This window comes from Syngnathus scovelli, chromosome 10 (assembly GCF_024217435.2).
Source record: "Syngnathus scovelli strain Florida chromosome 10, RoL_Ssco_1.2, whole genome shotgun sequence".
Lineage (NCBI taxonomy): Eukaryota > Metazoa > Chordata > Actinopteri > Syngnathiformes > Syngnathidae > Syngnathus > Syngnathus scovelli.
Window position 1 is genome coordinate 4,659,979 of NC_090856.1, and position 20,148 is coordinate 4,680,126.

The following is a 20,148-nucleotide window of genomic DNA, read 5'->3' on the forward strand; positions in this document are numbered from 1 at the left end:
ATTTGTAGCGCCTTTGAGATGTTCTAATTAATTTCCAGCTTACTGTACGTTACAATTCAGTTTTGGAAACGTCGCTGTGTTTCTGCTTTTTGCATTACACTTTCGTGTCCTCAATCAGATTTTCCAGCACGTTTTTTTTATGTTTAGGATGAGACAAAGCAACACAGCACCTCTTGCCGTCACGTCCTGTTCTGCTAAGTGCGTTACGACGATTAGACAGACCTCTAATACTCACACAAACATTTTTATTGTTGATTTTTTATTGTTCTTCTTCTGTGGTGTTTTTAAAGGCGCTTGAACTGCCACCAACGGAATTGACGGTGGCCAGATGTCATTTTAACGTTCCTTGCGAAACTTTTAACTATGTTTGCATTTTTTTGGATGAGTCCACTCTGATGATTTTATGATGCCACTGTAAAACGACTCGCTTTCTGTACATCTGCTTTGACCATTTGTTTCTGGATTTTGAGTCATAACACACACACACACCAAAAAAAAAAAAAATGCTTGGACGTTTGTTTTTAAATTCTTGTACGGCAGCACAAGCATTACCTTGATGCGCCAGCGGCTGTCAAAAAGAAAGACTCTTTTCAAGGCAGGAAAGAAAGCTTTCTGATGGAGCCTAAATTGAAACCTTATGTGTGGCATGTGGAATTCTGGGACTTTGGCTGGCTCCCAAGAATCCACAGAATGTGAGGGATTTTTTTTTTCCCTCTTTCTGCCTCTCTTTCTCCCTCTATTTCCCCCCCTTCTTATCCCTCCTCCTATGTGTGCGGTGTTGACTTACATCAGCTCTTGCGAAGGCGCCGCCAAAGTGAGCCAACAAGACGTTTAAGCAAGCCCGATCCCCCTCACTGGAATATTCTTTGGACAAATGCTCTGAAAGGATAAAAGTAAGTCAAAGTTATTTCTCAGTTTCTTTAGTTCCTGCTTTTGAAGCTGATCATAGTGTTTAGTAGCTTTTCAATTCAAGTTGGCTGTGATTGAGTGATTGAAAGCAGAAGCACAGAATGGTTTTCTCTACTGAACGGAACGATTTTGATCGCCGTGCATCAAATGCGGTGTTCTTTTCAAACAAATCTCAACTGGGGTGTGAACAAACTATTTAATTTTGCAGTCATTCATCAGGTCACACACAGAAGGACAAATGTGGGATGTAAACTTTAGAGGTACTCTGATTAGGACTTTTAATGATACAGCAATTTGTAAATTATTATGGGAAAAATACATTTGATGACATTTTTCACAACCTAATATTTCAGATTGATCTATGACGTTAGAAATAACCATAATAATAATGGGCATTTAAGTCTCCCCCTTATTGCTACTTTATCAGTACATTGTCAAATGTAGCTAAACTTATTTTGATCCTCAAGGACTCGTCTTTTAAATTACATGTGTATTATATTATTCATAAGCTACTTAAGTGCCACCAACGCAACTGACAGTAAAAGTAAAGTTAGACCCTTGAACGCCTCCGTAGTCAGGAAGAAGCGAGCTATCAGTCTTTAGCCGACCAGCAATTTAATTTACAATTCATAAGTCAGTCTTAAACCATTGACGTTCATCATAAAACGACCATTTAAACCCTTTTAAAATGATCTACCAAATCGCTAATGAGTGTTGGCGTAACAGGAGAGAAAGATGGAGACCACGTGACATCCCGACAGTTTTTGCACATTCTAGGACAAACACCACGGCTCAAAAAGTGCCATAAAAATAATGATGACACACACATTAGTTGTATAAGTGTGAGTTTTGGGATTCCCTTTCATCATACACTTTTTTAAATAAAGGGAGAGGGGAAGGACGGAGAAGGTCATGAAGGAAAGCGACTTTGGGGTCATGGGGTCAAAGGAAGGAAGCAAGGAAAGTTTTAGCAAAGAAAGTAAGAATAAAACAATTGACAATTAAATATCTTCGTGCTTCTTAAATTGCCTGATGAAAATTTGGATTTCAGAGCAACGATCCGGTCACTTGGTAAGAACAATTATGCACTTTTAGAATTATCGTTTTGTGGGCTTTAACTCCAGGCTGAAAAGGAGGTCAATGTGTGGTCATCTATCATGCATACGCAACATACACACACCTGTATGTGACACCTACGTGACACTCACGCAGCACCGATGGACACCAAAGGGCATGTACACTACCTGACAAAACTTCCACTTTGGACTTTTGTTTGCACTTGTCATTGATATTAGTATTTGCAAAAATTTGGGCAAAAAGAAGAAAATGAGAAGTTGTGTAAGATCAGTAAATATGTAGTACAGCAGAACCTCCAAAGTTGAACACAATCCGTTCCGTGATGCTGGTTGACTTCAGTCCTAAATTCTTTTATGACTGTACAGGAAATGTTATATATCATTTTTGTGTGGTTTAATGGACATAATCTAAAATCAGCGATATTGCTAAAAGACAAACTAAGGTCGAGGCCTGGGAAAACATCAAAAAAGTCGACGTTTGCGTTTTTAGGTGCTCTCCCGTGTACTCTGTGTTGAGTCACGTCGAGCTGCACTGACTTATGTAATGATGTTCGTGCGGTCCGTTTATCGGAAAGTCATCAGCATGTGTGTGCCACTTGACAGCCGATTCATCCTTGTGATCCACGAATGTGTGTGTGTGTGTGTTGTCTTCCGCTTCCTGTACTGGCTGCCTCATGTTTATATTTACAGAACTGTTTTTCACCAATTTTTCCTCCCCCTCCCTTTCTTGTTTAGCTTTAATACTCATCGGTCGTTATGTAATATGTCATAAATTGTTATTGTTGTTGCTGAGGTTGTGAAAGGAGAATGATGAATCTGGCTCGTGGTGTTTGAACTTGGCTCCACAAGTCATGAAAATATAAATTTACTTTTGACAGATATGGGCAGCTGGCCCTGAAAATGAAGCCCAAGTCCTTTGCAGTTCATGTCCGCTTTTGGTTTTTCGAGCTGGAACATGACTCGAAGTCCAAAAATTGACCTTTGCACTGAAAATAAATTGAAAGGTTGAAAAGCTGGACAGCGGAAACTGCAAAGTGGAACAGTCTTAAAAAAATTGGCTTTATTTTTTATTTTTATTTATTGGCTTTTTCCACACATAAAAATTCATAAAGCAGATGCTCCCTCTCTGTGGCTGTTAGGAATTTTTGAATGTTGAGTAGTTTTACTTTTTTTTATTTATTTTTATTTTTTTACTTGTTTTTGTTTTGGGTAGTTATATCAGGAGTTTTGGGGGCAATTTTTTCCCTCATAAATCAAAACATCAAATAAACATAACTGCCATGTACCTTAAAGGCAAATTAGAAGTCACATTAAAATGAAAAAAGTTTTAAAATATTTATCTCATTTTTTTTAGGATAGAAAATAAATACAGTATACACTTTTTTATGAGATGACAATTTATTACAAATTAATTTGCGGACGCTCGAGCCACTCCTCACAAACCTCCACTTATATTATACAGCAGTTCTTTCAACACTACATTTTATGACACTTTAAGTCTGGACCGGTTGACTGGACATGACACTTCCTATCGGAAACTTGCCCCCCCCCATTCACACTCAATGGGGAATTCTCCAGGTCGAGACCCCAAAGCACACAGGGTCCTTTACAGAGCACCGCATAACGTTTTTCTCGACGTCCAAGCACACACAAGCCGCCAGCTGTTTGGCTTTCATTAACTCCGAGGTGGACAGCTTAACCTGGAAAAGATAGCAAGCGGCCGTAACCTTAGCGGCCATCCGGAGAGCTTCGCTTCGGCTGAAGGGACACAGGCTGCTCAGTTAGTCGTTAATGTCTTTGTCAATACTGGTCGCACGTCATCTATTTAAGAGAAGGGGGGCAATTTGACATGTGATATTAATCAGCGCAAGGAAGAAACCAAGTACAAATACTTCATTGCTGTCCTTGGAAAGATTATTTAGCTAGCTGGAGTTTTAATATAGCATTTTAGCTAGCTGTACTTTTAATATAGCACAGTTTTGGCCCATTGGAGCCTTTCAGGGATGCGACTTGACTTGACTTGACTTGACTTTTATACCTAATCACGACACTGACCTCTTTCTCCAAACTATCCAAAGCTCATTCTTGAGAGAATTAAACATTTTATTTTCTGTCAACCTTTTTAACACACTAAAAAATGTGTTTAAAGAGTGCTTAGTTGAAATGTAATTTTTTATCGACAAAAAAAAACAACCCATCCCCACCTTTTACCTCAAAATGGGTTAATCCGCTTGACCCCATTTCAAAATGCCTCCAAATATTTAACCAACAACAAACTCTCAGCATTCACGATTTTTTTTTTTGTGTGTGTCCAGGTCGAGATCCATTCCAATCCAAACACGTGTTTGTGATGAAGCGCCCGCGCCATGTCTGCCTGTCGTTGCTGCTCCTCGTGACCTCTCTCGCATCTGTCAGCTCACAAGTCAACCCAGGTAAGTTCTCACATCATCATCGCAAGCTTTTGGTCAACACACTGTCCCTTTAAATTTTAATCGAATCTCACTTTGCTGTTTTCGTGCAGCATGCAAATATCTCGCTATTCGATTGGAGTCTGTGGCTAATGCATACCAGACATTCTGACAGCAGGAAAGTCCATTCAAATAGTCTTTCTCCGCATGTGCGTGTGTTGAACTCAAAGTTCAACAAGTTCACAAAAAAAAAGAAAAAAGTTTGTTTCCAACCTTGAGGATTTCTTACAATTGTGTGTTATAATCTCAACATACTCTAATGTATGGAAGCAGGATACTTCCACCTCGAGTTATTTTTTCCCACAGCAGGGAAAGAGTCACGGCTGAATTTAATGGAGCCGAAATGGCGAGCCAAGCCAACTTTCCTCTGTTTAAAATTCCCCAGCAATGGCGCTTGTACCATCCCTGTGTTTTCCATCCCGATCCTGAGTGGGCGAGCGTGATTTCACTCTTGAAGAAAAAGAAGTGCGTGGGTGTGTTTTGTGTATCCAAAAAGACAGACCGGCGCTATTGACAAAATCGTTTGGATGATCTTAAATGTTGGATCATGCCTCCGCATTTAACGGTTACTGTATTTATATTTTGCAGACATGCGGTGTGTGTAAATGTATTTGGCGCTACGAGTTGACGGAGTGAACAAGTCTACCTTTGAGAAACCCAAACGATGGGGAGAAGGTGGTTTGCTCTCTCTTGGGCTCTGTAACACAAAGCTGGTGTTTTTCCACCTTCTCCTGGGCTTGATATTTTTAGATGCTGCGGTGGCCTGAATGTGAAACCTGATGGGCAGTGTGTGTGTTTAGGGTGGGAGGTCGATGCGCCGATGCGTGTAAATGACTAGCCGCGCTGCTCACCTCAGGGGTCACCTCTGAGTGGCTCGGGTAGAAAAATAAACAGAGCAAGAAACAACATTTGGACGGGCCTCGTTTTGACATCCGTTAACTCGCTCTGCATCGTGGATGTCCCTAATGGCCGACGTTCAGACCTGGATGTCTAATCTCAGCCAAGAACAAGTTTAACCTTTGTGAGGCGACTTTTCCTTTTGTCTTAAACTTATCTCAATTATTGAGTCCTCCAATATCTACTCATGGTGTTCCTTAGCATATTTTCTGTCAACTTGGGTTTTGTTTGTTTTTGTCTTTTGATTATTTGGCCTGCAGACCACTAATAGCATGAGAATATTAGAAGAGTCCAGTGGTTTGACTTGATGTGGCTTGTTCCTAACCAGAGTAGTCTGGGGTAGTGTGGGGCGGGGATGCAAGATCATTGAGTCCAAGATGAAAAAGTTTGGTCAAGTCTGCAACATCTGGAAGTGGTTCAGGGTGTGCGTCTATCGCCTCATCAGTGAAGGCTACGAAAATCTTCTCGGCTTTCCACGTTGAGAAAATATTTGGATGAGATCAGCGTCGAAAGAAAAAAGGGGGACAGAGGAGACCTTGAGTTCTGCTGTTGCTGGCATCTTCTCAAAGGAGACCAGGTTCTTGCTCTCTCTCTCACTCGCCTCGTAACTTCCGTCTGACGTTCCGGAGATGGTCGTGACTTGTGACTCGCTGGCACACACACACACGCACGCACACACACACTGAGTCTTTCATTGCAAATGAGGTTACCTGGCGGTCACATCCTGTCAGGTGGACTCGGTCAACGAGCACCGAGGGAAAAATTCTTGAGCCAGTAGTCAGTTAATTCAAAGTGCGTGAGTCAGTTTACATGCCATGTGAGAAAATCTATTTGTTACTCACTTCTGATCTACTGCCGTAGTGTTTAGTGAGACTGCCTCGCAGTTCTGAGATTCCACGTTCGAACCCTTGCTCCACTCTTCCTGTGTGGATTTTATATGTATAACAAGCAATCCCCCTTGAATTTCGGCGGGAGACGAGAAGAGACCACACAAGAGTAGATGAGGTGGCGTGCAGGAAACAAACGCTATATCCACCGCAATGTGGAGGCGTAATTGGCTCCGAGCGGTCGACTTGACCTCATGCAGCTACGCGCACGCCATCATACCAGGCCCTGTTTCGACTGGCACACGCACATATACACACATGTGGTGATTCCGGTTTATTATTTCAATAACACCGTTGCGGCCCTTTCACGCCTTCCGTCCAACAATATCTTTTTTTTTTTTTCAACCGCTGTGCAATGTGTTTTGTCAAGCAAAAGTAATATCTGTGTGTGTGTGTACTTTAGGTGTGTGTCGGTACCCCTTGGGAATGTCTGGTGGGCAGATTCAGGATGAGGACATCTCCGCCTCCAGCCAGTGGTCCGAATCCACCGCTGCTCGATATGGCAGGTAGGAGGTCTCACACACACAATTATAGGTATTGCCCAAAAATAATATTTGATCATATTTGAGTGTTTTAGGTTTATTATTTCATAGATTAAATGATTTAAAAAAAATAATAAAAATAAAAATATTCTCAATATTAATGTGATATTGTAAATATTAAATAATAGCACATTTAATTTATCAACAATTATTTAATCAAATAGGGAATTTTGTACTGTTTTTAAGCTGTTAAGTCCAACATGAACCTTAAAAGTGTGACGCCAACATCCACTTCCTAGGTTGGACTTCGAAGAGGGTGACGGTGCTTGGTGTCCGGAGATCACGGTGGAGCCAGACCACCTGAAAGAGTTCCTCCAGATTGACTTGCGCTCGCTCCATTTCATCACCCTGGTGGGCACTCAGGGTCGCCACGCCGGCGGCATTGGAAACGAGTTTGCACAAATGTACAAGATCAAGTACAGCCGCGATGGCAGTCGCTGGATCTCGTGGAGAAACCGGCAGGGCAAGCAGGTGAGAAGAAGTTCTTTTATTCTATATATTGGAATATAACCTTTAAATTAATCAGCTGATTCACAACAACTACAAGACAAGAATGACGTTTGTCGTACGCAGGTGATCGAGGGGAACAGGAACGCCTACGACATCGTGCTGAAGGACCTGGAGCCGCCTGTCATCGCCCGATTCGTGCGCTTCATGCCCGTTACGGACCACTCCATGAACGTCTGCATGAGGGTGGAGCTGTACGGCTGCGAATGGCTCGGTAAGAAGAAAACAAACCCAAACCACAAAAATCAGGGTTGCCAAATCATGAGGTTATTGAACCTCTTCAATTTAACAGACTAAGTGTCCAGTGCAGGAAGTTGATGATCATCTTTGATTGACAGATGGTCTGGTGTCATACAACGCTCCAGCGGGCCAGCAGATGAATCTACCCGAGCACGTGGTCTATCTCAATGACTCTGTCTACGATGGCGCCATCATCCACAGGTCTGTGTGTGTGCGCCCTCTCGTCGGCAACTGCCTGAAACTTTTCCTCGTCGTCCCTCTGTTGTTGTTGTTGTCACCCGGTTGCCATGGTGACAGCAAAGAGACAGTGGCGAGAGGGTTCCAGGTGGCAAAGCCTCCTCATAGGAACAACTGAGTCAGCCTGCAAAGGAATGACATTATAATTGTTTGTATTATAGCATTGTGAGTGAATAATGTCCTCCATGACACGGGCTTCCAATGGGCCAAGTTACACATAGCTGAGCAGAGTTGCTCGATGCCGCCACCTAGTGGTGGTAGCAATCACTCTGTCTCAAAGAGGCAAGGGAATATTTGGAATAAAAGTTTCAGTCCTGCAAGGACCTTATTATATTTATTTTATATTTATTTTGTCTGTCCTGTCGCTCTCCTAGCATGACAGAAGGCTTGGGTCAGCTGACGGACGGCGTGTGCGGCCTGGACGATTTCATAGACAGCCACGTGTACAACGTGTGGCCCGGTTACGACTACGTGGGCTGGAGCAACCAGAGCTTCCCCGGCGGATACGTGGAGATCATGTTTGAGTTCGACCGCATACGGAACTTCACCACGATGATGGTGAGAACATCCCACCATTTGTGCTCCTTCCAAGCGAGAATATAAAATAGTCATAGTCGTCTTGCCATTCCAGGTTCACTGCAACAACATGTTCACGCACAACGTCAAGGCCTTCCAGCAAGTGGTCTGCTACTTCCGCTCTGAGATGGACTGGGAGCCCACACCTCTCACCTTCAGCCCAACGCTGGACGACGAGGACCCCAGCGCACGTTTCATCCCTATCCCGCTTGCCAATCACATGGCCAGCGCCATCAAGTGCCAGTTCTACTTTGCAGACATCTGGCTGTTGTTCAGCGAGATCACCTTCCAGTCAGGTACAATACAGAAATAGTAGTCCTTATTTCCACAAACATTGGCTTTCACAATTAGTCCAAAACTTTATGAAGGCCCACATGTGAGCATTCAATAAAGAACTGCTAAACCAACTGTTGCTAAGCAAAACAGCAGCACACAAACTGTCTCTATGGAAGACTTAACGTGAATTATTTTTTAGACACAGCCATGTATAACACAACGCTGACTCCTCCCAAGACAGGACTTCCGCCCATCATCCAACCAGGTCAGTGAGCATCAAGTAAATAATAAAATGATGAATATAGTTTCATCAAGTTGACAGTTAGCGTTAATGCCTCCTTGTGCATTTCAAACATCTCCCCGTTTCCCTCCCCAGAGGACGACCCCACCCATAAAGTGGATGACAGCACAACACGCATTCTGATTGGCTGCCTGGTGGCTATCATTTTCATCCTGGTGGCCATCATCGTCATCATCCTGTGGAGGCAGGTGTGGCAGAAGATGTTGGAGAAGGTCAGTCGCTCGCCAAATAAAATTACTACAAGAGCAGCACACGATAAATAACACTGAGTCCATTTGCCAACATAGAGCGAGACCTTCATCTACAGTCACAACCAGTCGAGCAGCGCCACCAGTGAACAAGAGTCCAGCTCGACTTATGAGCGCATCTTCCCGCTAGGCCCGGATTACCAGGAGCCCTCCCGGCTTATCTGCAAACTACCCGAGTTGGCACAGAACTCGGAGGAACCTGGTAACAGACACGGCCAATAAAAAAAAAAAAATCTTTTTTTGGGGGGATAAGCATCCATCATTGCTGTGCTCCAGCTTCCAGTAGCACGGCAGCCCAGGACGGAGTCCCCCACTACGCCGAGGCGGACATTGTCACCCTGCAGGGCGTAACCGGCGGCAACACGTACGCCATCCCGGCGCTCGCCATGGACTTGCTTTCCGGGAAGGACGTAGCGGTTGAGGAGTTCCCGCGGAAGCTGCTCACATTCAAAGAGAAGCTGGGAGAGGGCCAGTTCGGAGAGGTGGCTGATTATCGCCAGACTTTGAATCGGAGAGCCGCAAAAATGCCAAATGATTAAATAGCTCTTCTTGTTTTTAGGTGCATCTATGTGAGGCAGAGGGAATGCAGGAGTTTATGAATAAAGAGTTTCTATTTGATGTGCCAGAAGAGGCCACGGTTTTAGTGGCGGTGAAAATGCTACGGTCAGATGCCAACAAAAACGCAAGGTAAGGAGTCAGAATTTACAATAATATACAAACGTATTGCTTTGGCGCCGTCTTGTGGCCTCATGGTGTCATTGAACAATCATAAAATGAACGAGGAGGGGCTTCAGACTTAAATTACTTCCAGATTCTCACAATTCGCAACAGGACACCAATATCATGTTTCACCTTTATTTTTATGATGCATCATATTTAAAAGAAAAAAATACTTAGAGGAGCGAAATGACCCACAACCTGCATTAATTATATTACATGTATCTAATTATGTCTCTGAACGTCCTTCTGCACCTTCCTTAGGAATGACTTCCTAAAAGAGATCAAGATCATGTCTCGCCTGAAGGACCCCAACATCGTTCGCCTGCTGGCCGTATGCATCTACAGCGACCCTCTGTGCATGATCACAGAGTACATGGAGAATGGAGACCTCAACCAGTTTTTGTCCCGCCGTGAGCCAGAGGGACAGTTGGCACTACTCAGCAACTCGCCCACAGTCAGGTAAATGCAGAACCATGAATCCCAAACAAATTTACTTTTTATTATTTACATCCCGTTTCAATAACAGGATTCATTTTTTCTTGCCTCCTTCTTCTTCCAGTTTCGACAACCTGTGCTACATGGCGGCCCAGGTAGCGTCAGGCATGAAGTACCTCTCCTCGCTCAATTTTGTGCACCGAGATCTGGCCACGCGCAATTGCCTGGTGGGCAAGAACTTCACCATCAAGATAGCCGACTTCGGCATGAGCAGGAACCTGTACAGCGGCGACTACTACCGCATCCAAGGTCGAGCGGTGTTGCCCATCCGCTGGATGTCTTGGGAGAGCATCCTGCTAGTGAGGACAATTTCAAACATCTTTAGAACTGAATAGTGCTTATTTTTGAGTTAAACTCAATTATTAACATCTAAAGAGCAATACTGCCACCTAGTGGTGAGTAGTAGTAGTTTTTTTATTGGATAGATCATTGTAATAAAACCATGTATTTCCTCACGCAGGGAAAGTTCACGACAGCGAGCGACGTGTGGGCCTTCGCCGTCACCCTGTGGGAGATCTTGAACTTCTGCAAGGAGCAGCCCTACTCGCAGCTTACAGACGAGCAAGTCATTGAAAACACGGGAGAGTTCTTCAGAGATCAGAAAAGACAAGTGAGCTCTAGGCATCATATTATTCTTTCATTTTACTTCTTGTGCAGCACTTTGTAAATAGTTAAATGAGACATGATCAAATCTGGTAACCTTCTATGACCTTCAGGTTTTCACATGATCATGGTTCGGCTTGAAAATGTCAAATGTGGTCATTTATTTCACAGATCTACCTGCCACAGCCGGTGTTGTGCCCAGACTCGCTCTACAAGGTCATGCTGGGTTGCTGGAGGAGGAACACCAAGGAAAGACCGTCTTTCCAGGAAATACACAGAGCCCTCCTGGAAATACAATCATAGAGCCACTGCGACGTTTCACGCAGATGACCGTGTGTCCGACGTGATCCAGGCTTTTAAGCTACTTGTCACCTGTGTTAGCGTTTGGAGAACACTGTGCGGCGGACGTACGTGCTACGGACCGACCAGAGACACTCGTTCACAAATTCTTACAACACAACAAAACACAACACAATGCATGGTTGTGCTACTTCAGTTTAACTGTAGCAAGTGGCATTCTGCACTTTTCATGTTGTATGTTTAAATATGAAGTTGAAATGTCACATTATTTTTTTTGGTGTTATTGTTTGGAAGACTGCTTGAATGTAGTGGGGGGGGGGGGAAGTGCACCAGATTTCAAGTGTTTCATCTCAGTCTCCTCGTCGAATACGAAGGAAATGTCAACTCTGAAACGTCTTTCTTTTTGTGCTGTGTAAAGACAACCAGTATTTTGTACTCATATTTATATACTGTGTGTTGATATTTGACTGTTTATGTGTGCTTGGTGTAATTGTGTATGAATATGCTCCTTTTTTCCTTTTATTGGATTAGTGATTGAAACAAAAGTGGGTGGATGGATCGTGCAAGATGTGGAAAGTAAAGTTGTTGGATGGTGTACGCGTTGTCATGGAAACGAGTGGCGAGGTGCGTTACGGGTGCCGAAAGGGGTCAGGGTTGTATATGTTCAATGTAAGATATCAAAAGGGGTGAAGTGGAGACATATTTAGTGTTTTTGTACAGCATTGTAGTAAAATTTGTTTATGTACTGTTAACGAACATTGTACATTGATTATAAAATAAAACAGTGAATTCCATCCCGTGCGCTTTCGTGATCCTATTGGCTGCCGTGCCTGCTGTATCCAATCACAGGACAGCGAGGGCGGGGCTAGTATGATTCCATGGTGAGTTCAAAAGCGTAGTTTTCTGTAAGGAGAGAAGTGTTCGTGCTAAATATGCTACTTGGCTTCGTTTAGTGAGGTAGAGAAAAGATGAATAAGGTTGTTTTGGTGACGGGAGCCAACAGGTAAAAGTACTTATTTGCTGTGGAATGCCGTGAGTGGTCAGGTAGTTGTTGTAATTCGTATTAAAAACGCTATATGTAATGCACGATGGGATAAATACTTTTTTTTTTTTACTTTGTTTATAACATTCCGAACTAGTTTTGCCTTACTTCCGCATGCTGGAAAAACTACGGTGGCCAAAAAAGGTCAAACAGACGATACACGACTTTTTCATCCCCTACGTAGGTTTTTAGAGGAAAGACAATTACTTGGCTTACATATGTTTAAAATATACAGAATTATGTGGCAAAAGCAGACCTACAGGTTTTTATTTCTGCTTGTGTAAAAGTCAAAAAAATAAAATAAAAAATCTACTCTAGTGCAGTCACCAAATATTCTCACTTCATTACTTCCCACCACTGTTTGTTTTTCCCCACCGCAGTGGCATCGGCCTGGCTCTGTGTGAGCGTCTCCTCAGCTCCAAGGATGCAGAAGGACTCCACTTGTGTCTGGCCTGTAGGAACATGCGTCGGGCTGAAGCCGCCCGCTCTGCCCTGCTCGCTTCCCACTCTGCGGCCCAGGTGACGCTGCTGCAAATGGACACCAGCAGGATCAGCTCAGTGCTCAGTGCTGCACGGGAGCTCCAACTTAGGTGAATGGATAAAAACAAGTGCAAAGCCAACATGCCTTATTTATTTATTCTTGATGTGGCCAATCATCACAATATGGCAGTGAACATAGTCCGTCGCTGTGTGGGACTGGTATATAAACCACAAAGTAAACTTAGTCTTCTGCAGGTTTAACCGGTTGGATTATGTCTATCTAAATGCGGGCATCATGCCGAACCCACAGTTTGACCTCAAGGCTTTCTTCAAAGGCCTCTTTTCCAGGTACAACGCATATTTAACACCCCTCCGCATATCTTTGTAATATGAGGTCACTACACTGTATTTTTCTTTATACTTTTTTGCAGCAATGTCATCACCATGTTGACAACCGGCGAGGGCATCCTGACCCAGAAGGATGGCGTCACTCCAGATGGCTTGCAGGAAGTATTTGCCGTCAACCTCTTTGGTCACTTCATGCTTGTGAGTTTGTCCGTCCGTCCCTGTCAGGCTGGAGTAGAAAGACGTGTTGACATTGGTTCTTTGCAGAGGGAGCAACTCTTGAGGTCACTTTAGCAGAATGCAGGCTACACTGGATATGTCGGTTACTTGAGCAACAATACTCATTAAAAATGAATAGCTTGATTGTCCCTGATGTAAGGTCACGGGCACCTTTATAGTCTGACAACTAGCAGCTGAATAAATACTAGCCCACAACCGCTTTTGATTTTTGAAGCCTTGTCTTGTAATTATTTAAAAATGTATGTAAGGAATCAAAAGTGAAGTGCATTTCCTTTCAGATCAGGGAGCTGGAGCCACTTTTTTGCCGAGCAGGTCGGACCTCTCAGCTCATCTGGACGTCCTCCAGTAACGCTCGCCGCTCGGCTTTTAGCCTGGAAGACGTGCAGCACCGCAAAGGCCGCGAGCCGTACAGCTCATCCAAATATGCTTCGGACAGTCTCAGTCTGGCGATTAACACTCATTACAATAAACAGGTTAGTTGTAACAAAAAGGATTTAGGACGTTTAAATAAGAAGACCCTTCACTTATTTGCGTGGTAGAATGTCACTTAGCTGAATTGTTGTGCTCTCCAGGGCTTGTACTCATCTGTGATTTGTCCCGGTTTTGTGATGACCAACCTGACCTACGGCATCCTGCCTTCCTTCCCAGCATTCCTCTGGACCCTATTTTTGCCTCTTCTATGGCTGGTGAGTGACGTAAAAACTCTGATGTCACTCACACCGATACACTTTCTCTTTGTTATCAGATCAGAGTGTTTATCAATACGTTCACCCTGACACCTTATAATGGAGCTGAAGCTTTGGTAAGAAGAAGCACGTTGATAAAAAAGATGCTGTGGGATGCTTAGGCATGTGCTTCTGTTTTTGTAGATTTGGCTTTTTAATCAAAAACCTGAAATGTTGGACCCACGGGCCAAATACCACAGTTTAACATCTGGCCTCGGTCATTGCTACATTCAACCACGGCAGGTATGCCTGATAAATTTTTCCACTTGGAATGAGCGTCCTCTCTGGGATAGTTGAAACAATGTAGCACATTAGATCCTCTTTGCAGATGGATGTCGACTTGGACACGTCAGAGGCGCTCTATGACGAGCTGCTGCAGCTGGAACGGGAAGTGAGGAGGAAGCAAATCACATCTTAATCACTATCGTGCAAGGTGTGTCAGAAAAGTTTCAGGATTGGTATAGATACTGGCATAATTTGTTGTCAGTAAATTAATTTAGCATCTTCTGAGGCACGTAAAAATCATATTGTTTTAACATTGTCATACAAGTGTAAAAAGTTAAGCACTGTTGATTGCAAGAAATAATAAAACACTTAAGTATACCTGAAATCTGAATGGCTTTGATTTTAGTCTTCTCACCTCCTTGTCGGACCCTAAATGTCAAGAATAAAATGTTTCTCTTCCCTCCTTGAAGATGCGTGACATGTGAGGTTGTCAAATCCATAACGCTCAGGACAAAAGGCGTCAGATTCCAACAGCAGGCTCTCCGTGTCGTCCCCAAAGCGTACATAGGCGCTGCGAGTGTGCACGTCCGCAACATCAGGCAACGCCGACTGCTGTGTCCCGGCATTCTCGCTTTGACTCTCCTCCACCCAGCTAACTTTAGGGTTGGAAAAAGCCCACACCATGCCGCAGAAGTATAAGAAGAAAGTCCCCATGACCAAAATCATGAGTGCGTATGACTCCATCATGGCCTTGGTGACAATGGATGTCATGACTGCTGGGATGCCGGGATGCTGTGGTGCGTTTAGGTGATGTGAGGGTGGGTGACTTTCTGTGGGCTGGACCAACGTTCAGACAATCTGTCAGTGCTGATAACATGATCTGGACTTTTTAAAAATCATAAGGTTGTATGGGGTATTTATATTTTATATATTGTATCTTTGTTTGTAAAATATAGCCATCCATCCATTAAGCCTTTAACTATTTTTTTTAATTATTTGACAAGCTCGTACACTTTTTTTTTTTTTTTATTGAAATGGTAATGACTGGTGGTGGTGGGGGTTGTTTTTAAATAAAAAAATAAATTAAAAAAATTAAAATAAATTCTAAACGTGCAGGTGCTTAGACATACACGCTTGGACAAACAAAAAAAAACTTTTTTACATTATGAAGCTTTTACCATTTTTCACTTTTGATTTGTACTTTATCGAAAGTGCCGTCGTCACTTGGGTGATTAAACAAATCATGTGAGCACATTATTATTTCTAATTTTGACACAAAGCTGGCCAATGTTGTGAATTAAAGGCATGACGAGTTTCTTTAAAGACTCAAAAAACGAGAGTAAATTATGTTAAAGCGCGCGTGCAAGGCTTCCGCAGGAGAACCACACGAGTTACTGTTGCATTCTGGGTAAAGTAGTTTTTCAGAGCGTTTGACCCCACTGCTAGAAGTCCCCAACGGACTACACCCCCCAACCGCGACTCTCCAGCAAAGTCCCGTATGTCTATCGCGCCGGAAGAGAAGAAGTTCCTTTCCCCAGCCATCTTGTGGCTTCACCTAGCGAAGTGTTCGCACCAAGCCTCGTAGAATCGGAGGAAAATCCTGCTGAAGGGGCGCCATCATGCCCGGACAAATGCAAGAAGGTTTTGGCATCGCCGTAACCAATCGATACGACCAATTATTGGACGATGAATCGGACCCGTTTGAGTTGATGAAGCAGGCTCAGGCTCAGGCTGAGAAGAAGAAGAAGGAGCCTGCCGCTCCCGGTGCCGCCAAGTCTGCAGCCCAGGCGGCTAAACAGCCCAAAAAGGAGACTCAGAAAGACAGAAAAACCCCGTTGACCGACAAAAAGGCGGAGCCCCAAGCTCCCGTCCCGCTTAAGAAAGATGGTGAGCACGTTTTTCCGCTTTTGGAGCCTCTTGTGGCATAAGGGGGTGTCGGGGGGTGCTAAAAGCTAGCGTTGTATCAAGGTGCCGTGACGTGAGCTCCCTCCCCGCGTGGTTGCTGGGGAAATCTGCTTCCCTTCCCTCCTCGAATAACCGTGTTATAGATAACATACCCCGCGAAGAAGCACTCGGGAAAACCCGCTCTTCGTTCTGGCTCGAGGCCCTCATTGACGGTCCAGGCCCTGTGTTAGTACGACGACCAAAAGCATGTTTGTCGTCACATGATAATCAAAAATACACCTCGAGGAAATCAATGCAAAAATCAACTGTCATTTACGTCCATGTAAAATAATTCAGCGTATTTGCATTGTCAATAATCGATTAACAGGTGCAAGCACATGCTTCTACCCCGCTGCACTTCCTTGCTTTCCCATTAGCATCATGCTAACTGCAATCAATCTAAAAAAAATACACTTATGTACTTGCATGCTCACACTAGGCCATAATCAGTGTTTGAGGGGGGGTCAAGTGATCTAGTTGGAGAGATGAGACAGGTGCACCCCCTCCGTGTGCTGCATACAGCTGCTCTGTGTTTCTATTTCGGTATACAGGGCAAGTGAAGCAATGTCTCCACCATGTGTTGGCCTACGGCGGCCATGTGCTGCCAAGCTTTCACGATAGTGATGAGCGGTGGTGGTAGTGCCAAGGTGATTCACGATCATTTTGTGTACACCCAGTGTGGTTGTGCGCACGGTTTGCGATGTGTTTTGCTCAAGGGTTTACGTTTGATGCCAAAGAGGGGGGCGGGGAGTCCGACTTGGAGCTCACGCAGGCCACATTCCAAACTATTCATCCACTGCTGCCTCAGCTAATGATTGACAGTGCTGTAATCTCCGGTGGGCGATTGCTCTCAATTGACTTAACTCCCGCCCGCCATGGTAATGACAATCGAGAAGAAATTAAAACGACGTGACTTTTGCCGGTGTTCGGCAACCCCGGGTTTGTTTATTCAGTCACTGTGTCGTCCCTAGGCCCTGGAATGAGGAGAATGGGCCGCAAGCCGGAGGGCGAAGGCCCAAGACCCCAAGGCGGCCAGCAAGGAGAAGGACGACCTCCCGCAGACAGACGGCCAGCGGACTGGCGGCCACCTCGCCGCTTCACGAGGCCCGCCGGCGAGCCTGGCGAGAAGCCCGAGGGAGGCGAATTCTCTGTGGAGAAGTGAGTTTTCATTCGATATCGCCTAACGTATCGAAATGGGTCGGCCGTTTGTGATTGTTGTTGTCGCCGTACTCCAGGCCCATCGGTGACAGGCCGATGAGGGGCCGCGGTGGCGGAAGGGGCTTCCGTGGAGGCAGAGGCCGCGGCATGGGTCGCAGTGATGGCTTTGACTCCAGAGGCAAACGGGAATTTGACAGACACAGTGGCAGCGACCGATCGTAAGTACCCTGTCTTTACATACCATGACCGGATTAATTATTCACTAGTCAATATTGCCCCATAAAAACAGGGAAGGAATTTTGCTTAAAATACAAAATTTGCAAAAACTGGTGCAATATATTAATTGAATATATATATATATAATTTTTTTGTCAGGGGTCCAAAAAGTGAAGAGAAGCGAGGTGGAAGTGGACCTCACAACTGGGGCACAGTCAAGGACGAACTCAAGTAAGTCCGCCACAAAACAATGGTCTCATTGTGTTAGCTCAGCTCGACGTTAGGATGTAGATAACAAGATGGCACACCTCAACACAGGAAATGCGCTTTAGTCATTCACTGATCATCATTATGATGCCCCTGTGATGGGGCGTTTGACGGGAAGTGTGTCTAATCCTGGGTTTTGTCCTCCACAGTGAACTCGACCAGTCAAACGTGACAGAGGAGAACCCCGAAGGCGAGGAGCACCCACCTGCCGACTCTGAGAACAAGTAAATTGATCTCGTCCTTGGCACGCCGCGACCGCCTCGGCGATGGCCACTCACGGTGCGCCTCTTGTGTTTTTGTTGAAGGGAGAATGAGGTGGAGGAGGCAAAGGAGGAAGGCCCCAAAGAGATGACCCTGGACGAATGGAAGGCCATGCAGGACAAGGACCGCGCCAAAGTGGAGTTCAACATCCGCAAGGCCAACGAGGGCGCGGACTGGAAAAAAGGATTCGTGCTGCACAAGTCCAAGGCTGAAGTGAGTTTGAAACTCAAGAACAGCTTTTCAAATGTTCTTCTTATGCATGTAAATGTACACAAATTAGATGTTGAGTTCAAAGCTGGATGTAGGGAAGTACTTCTTGGAGCGCCATTTTAAAACACCTAATTGTGCTTTCCTCTCGCAGGGTAAAAAGGATGAACTGATAGACTCGGAGATCTGTGAGTCCAAGGTGAGCTCCTCGAGTCTACGCCTCGCATTTTAACAGCGCATTGAAATTTGCATGTGACACGCCGTCTGGCTTTGCCCTTAAAGACGGAGGAGGAGCCCCACTTCCGCAAGCCGGCCAACGACATCACGTCCCAGCTGGAAATCAACTTCGGAGACCTCGCACGTACAGGCCGCGGGCGCGGTGGGCCACGCGGCGGGCGAGGCGGACGTGGGCGCGGCGGCCCACCCCCCGGCGAACGCGGTGGCGACACCCCCAGGCCGTCACGCGGAGGAAGGATCGAAAAGGTGAGCTGAGGGAAAATTGGGGAGAAATGATAATCAAATTCAAATTAAATGCAAATGGAAAAAACTAACTATGTCTGTCCGTCCCCCTCTCCAGTCGACCGCTATGGTGCCCAACGTGGACGACCCCGAGGCCTTCCCAGCCCTGGCCTGAGAGCCTTTTAGGGCGGGGCCCACAGGAAGAATGAGCACCTCCGCTACGAGGCTTGCATGTTCCTGGATCCTTCAGCTAAGTGAAACGACGAGAGAAGACTGTCATGAACTGTGGCACTCAATGTGAGGACTGCGTTTTACCCAATAAAAACAAAACCGATGAAAAAAAGGAAAAGAAATTAACCAAAAAAAAAAACACAAAAAAGAAAATGGACTTCTTGCTACTCGGGAGCAGCTTATTGATGGAGGTTTTTGTACTTGCAAACAAAAGTAGCAGGGATGCTTTCATGCAGTATTTTTTTCAGAGGTTATGCATTTGTCCATCGCTAGAATCTTTTGTAATTTAGAAAAATACGCATTTGGAAAATATCGTTTATGGTTTGCGCCGCTGCCCGGTTGCCGGCTGTACTCATTGAGGTTTTTTAGTTTTTGTTCTGCCTCAGCACTGATAATATTTTTTTATATGTTTTTTTTTTTTTATGCAGGAAGGTCCATCCTGAAAGGATGACCTGTCAAAAAAATTCAAATTCTTTTTCACTAAGAGTATTATGATGCAAATTGGACTTCTCTGATGACGGGGGCTCCTTTTTGTATGGCAACATAGGTCATTTTTTTAGAGAAATTATCACTAATCACGAGGCTTTTTTTTTTTTTTTTGTCCAGTAGATTCATTTCAAGCCATCTCAACAACTGAGAAGCATCGGCTACTGTTAACACACTCCGTTTCAGTCGGTCTTGCACAGGCCGGCGGTCACTGTGGTTTTTATTGGGCACGGCACCCACCACCACTCGCATAACTGCTCTGAAAGAAATAACAGTCGTCGTTCATTGTGTGGAACAACTGACGTGCTTCTGCTAATGTGTGAATTCCTGCCCTGCTATTGGAGACCTCTGTCGGTAAATAAAGGTGGTCGGTAAATTGTTTGCACTGTCGTTTTTCTACCCCATTAAAACCCACAAAGCTTAAATATATAGTATGTTTTTTTTGACTGATTTTCCCCATCATATTTTTTCCATTTTGGAATGAGATTATTAAGCATCATTACAAAGTACATGAATCTCTCATGAAGGCCAGACGTGGAAGCAGGCATGTTCTTCATTTGCGTCATCGTGTGCCCGCCCG

At 44.6% G+C, this 20,148-nt stretch overlaps 3 protein-coding genes and 1 long non-coding RNA gene across 6 annotated transcripts; 3 read left to right on the forward strand and 1 right to left on the reverse strand.

Annotated features, from left to right (window-relative positions):
• The first annotated feature begins 22 nt into the window (after positions 1-22).
• Positions 23-12,076, forward strand: ddr2a (discoidin domain receptor tyrosine kinase 2a). The gene is made up of 17 exons (XM_049732262.2): positions 23-893; positions 4,301-4,417; positions 6,641-6,743; positions 7,019-7,250; positions 7,353-7,500; positions 7,625-7,727; positions 8,138-8,321; positions 8,395-8,635; positions 8,815-8,880; positions 8,992-9,128; positions 9,204-9,366; positions 9,441-9,646; positions 9,724-9,851; positions 10,146-10,343; positions 10,444-10,678; positions 10,840-10,989; positions 11,154-12,076. The coding sequence occupies exons 2-17, from the start codon at positions 4,336-4,338 to the stop codon at positions 11,283-11,285; spliced, it is 2,508 nt and encodes an 835-aa protein (XP_049588219.1). The 5' UTR covers positions 23-893; positions 4,301-4,335; the 3' UTR covers positions 11,286-12,076.
• A 60-nt stretch (positions 12,077-12,136) lies between these two features.
• LOC125976239 (3-keto-steroid reductase/17-beta-hydroxysteroid dehydrogenase 7) lies at positions 12,137-14,808 on the forward strand. 2 transcript variants are annotated; one of them, XM_049732269.2, is made up of 9 exons: positions 12,137-12,285; positions 12,705-12,914; positions 13,060-13,152; positions 13,236-13,350; positions 13,668-13,862; positions 13,962-14,075; positions 14,135-14,191; positions 14,259-14,357; positions 14,443-14,808. In XM_049732269.2, exons 1-9 carry the CDS (start codon positions 12,251-12,253, stop codon positions 14,530-14,532), a joined length of 1,008 nt encoding a protein of 335 aa, XP_049588226.1. In that variant the 5' UTR covers positions 12,137-12,250; the 3' UTR covers positions 14,533-14,808. The 2 variants fall into 2 exon arrangements, with proteins under 2 accessions (XP_049588226.1, XP_068508195.1); XM_068652094.1 differs by having other exon boundaries at positions 12,198-12,326.
• Positions 12,945-13,359, reverse strand: LOC137840663 (uncharacterized). The gene is made up of 2 exons (XR_011087506.1): positions 13,226-13,359; positions 12,945-13,143 (listed from the first exon to the last, which is right to left on the reverse strand). It is a non-coding gene; the product is annotated as an uncharacterized lncRNA (long non-coding RNA).
• Positions 14,809-15,846: 1,038 nt separating the features above from the next.
• On the forward strand, positions 15,847-19,944 carry serbp1a (SERPINE1 mRNA binding protein 1a). Of its 2 annotated transcripts, none has more exons than XM_049732266.1 (9): positions 15,847-16,226; positions 17,255-17,441; positions 17,519-17,659; positions 17,817-17,888; positions 18,074-18,148; positions 18,227-18,398; positions 18,547-18,591; positions 18,675-18,875; positions 18,970-19,944. In XM_049732266.1, exons 1-9 carry the CDS (start codon positions 15,959-15,961, stop codon positions 19,024-19,026), a joined length of 1,218 nt encoding a protein of 405 aa, XP_049588223.1. In that variant the 5' UTR covers positions 15,847-15,958; the 3' UTR covers positions 19,027-19,944. The 2 variants fall into 2 exon arrangements, with proteins under 2 accessions (XP_049588223.1, XP_049588224.1); XM_049732267.1 differs by having other exon boundaries at positions 15,848-16,226; positions 18,230-18,398.
• The last annotated feature ends 204 nt before the right edge of the window (positions 19,945-20,148 follow it).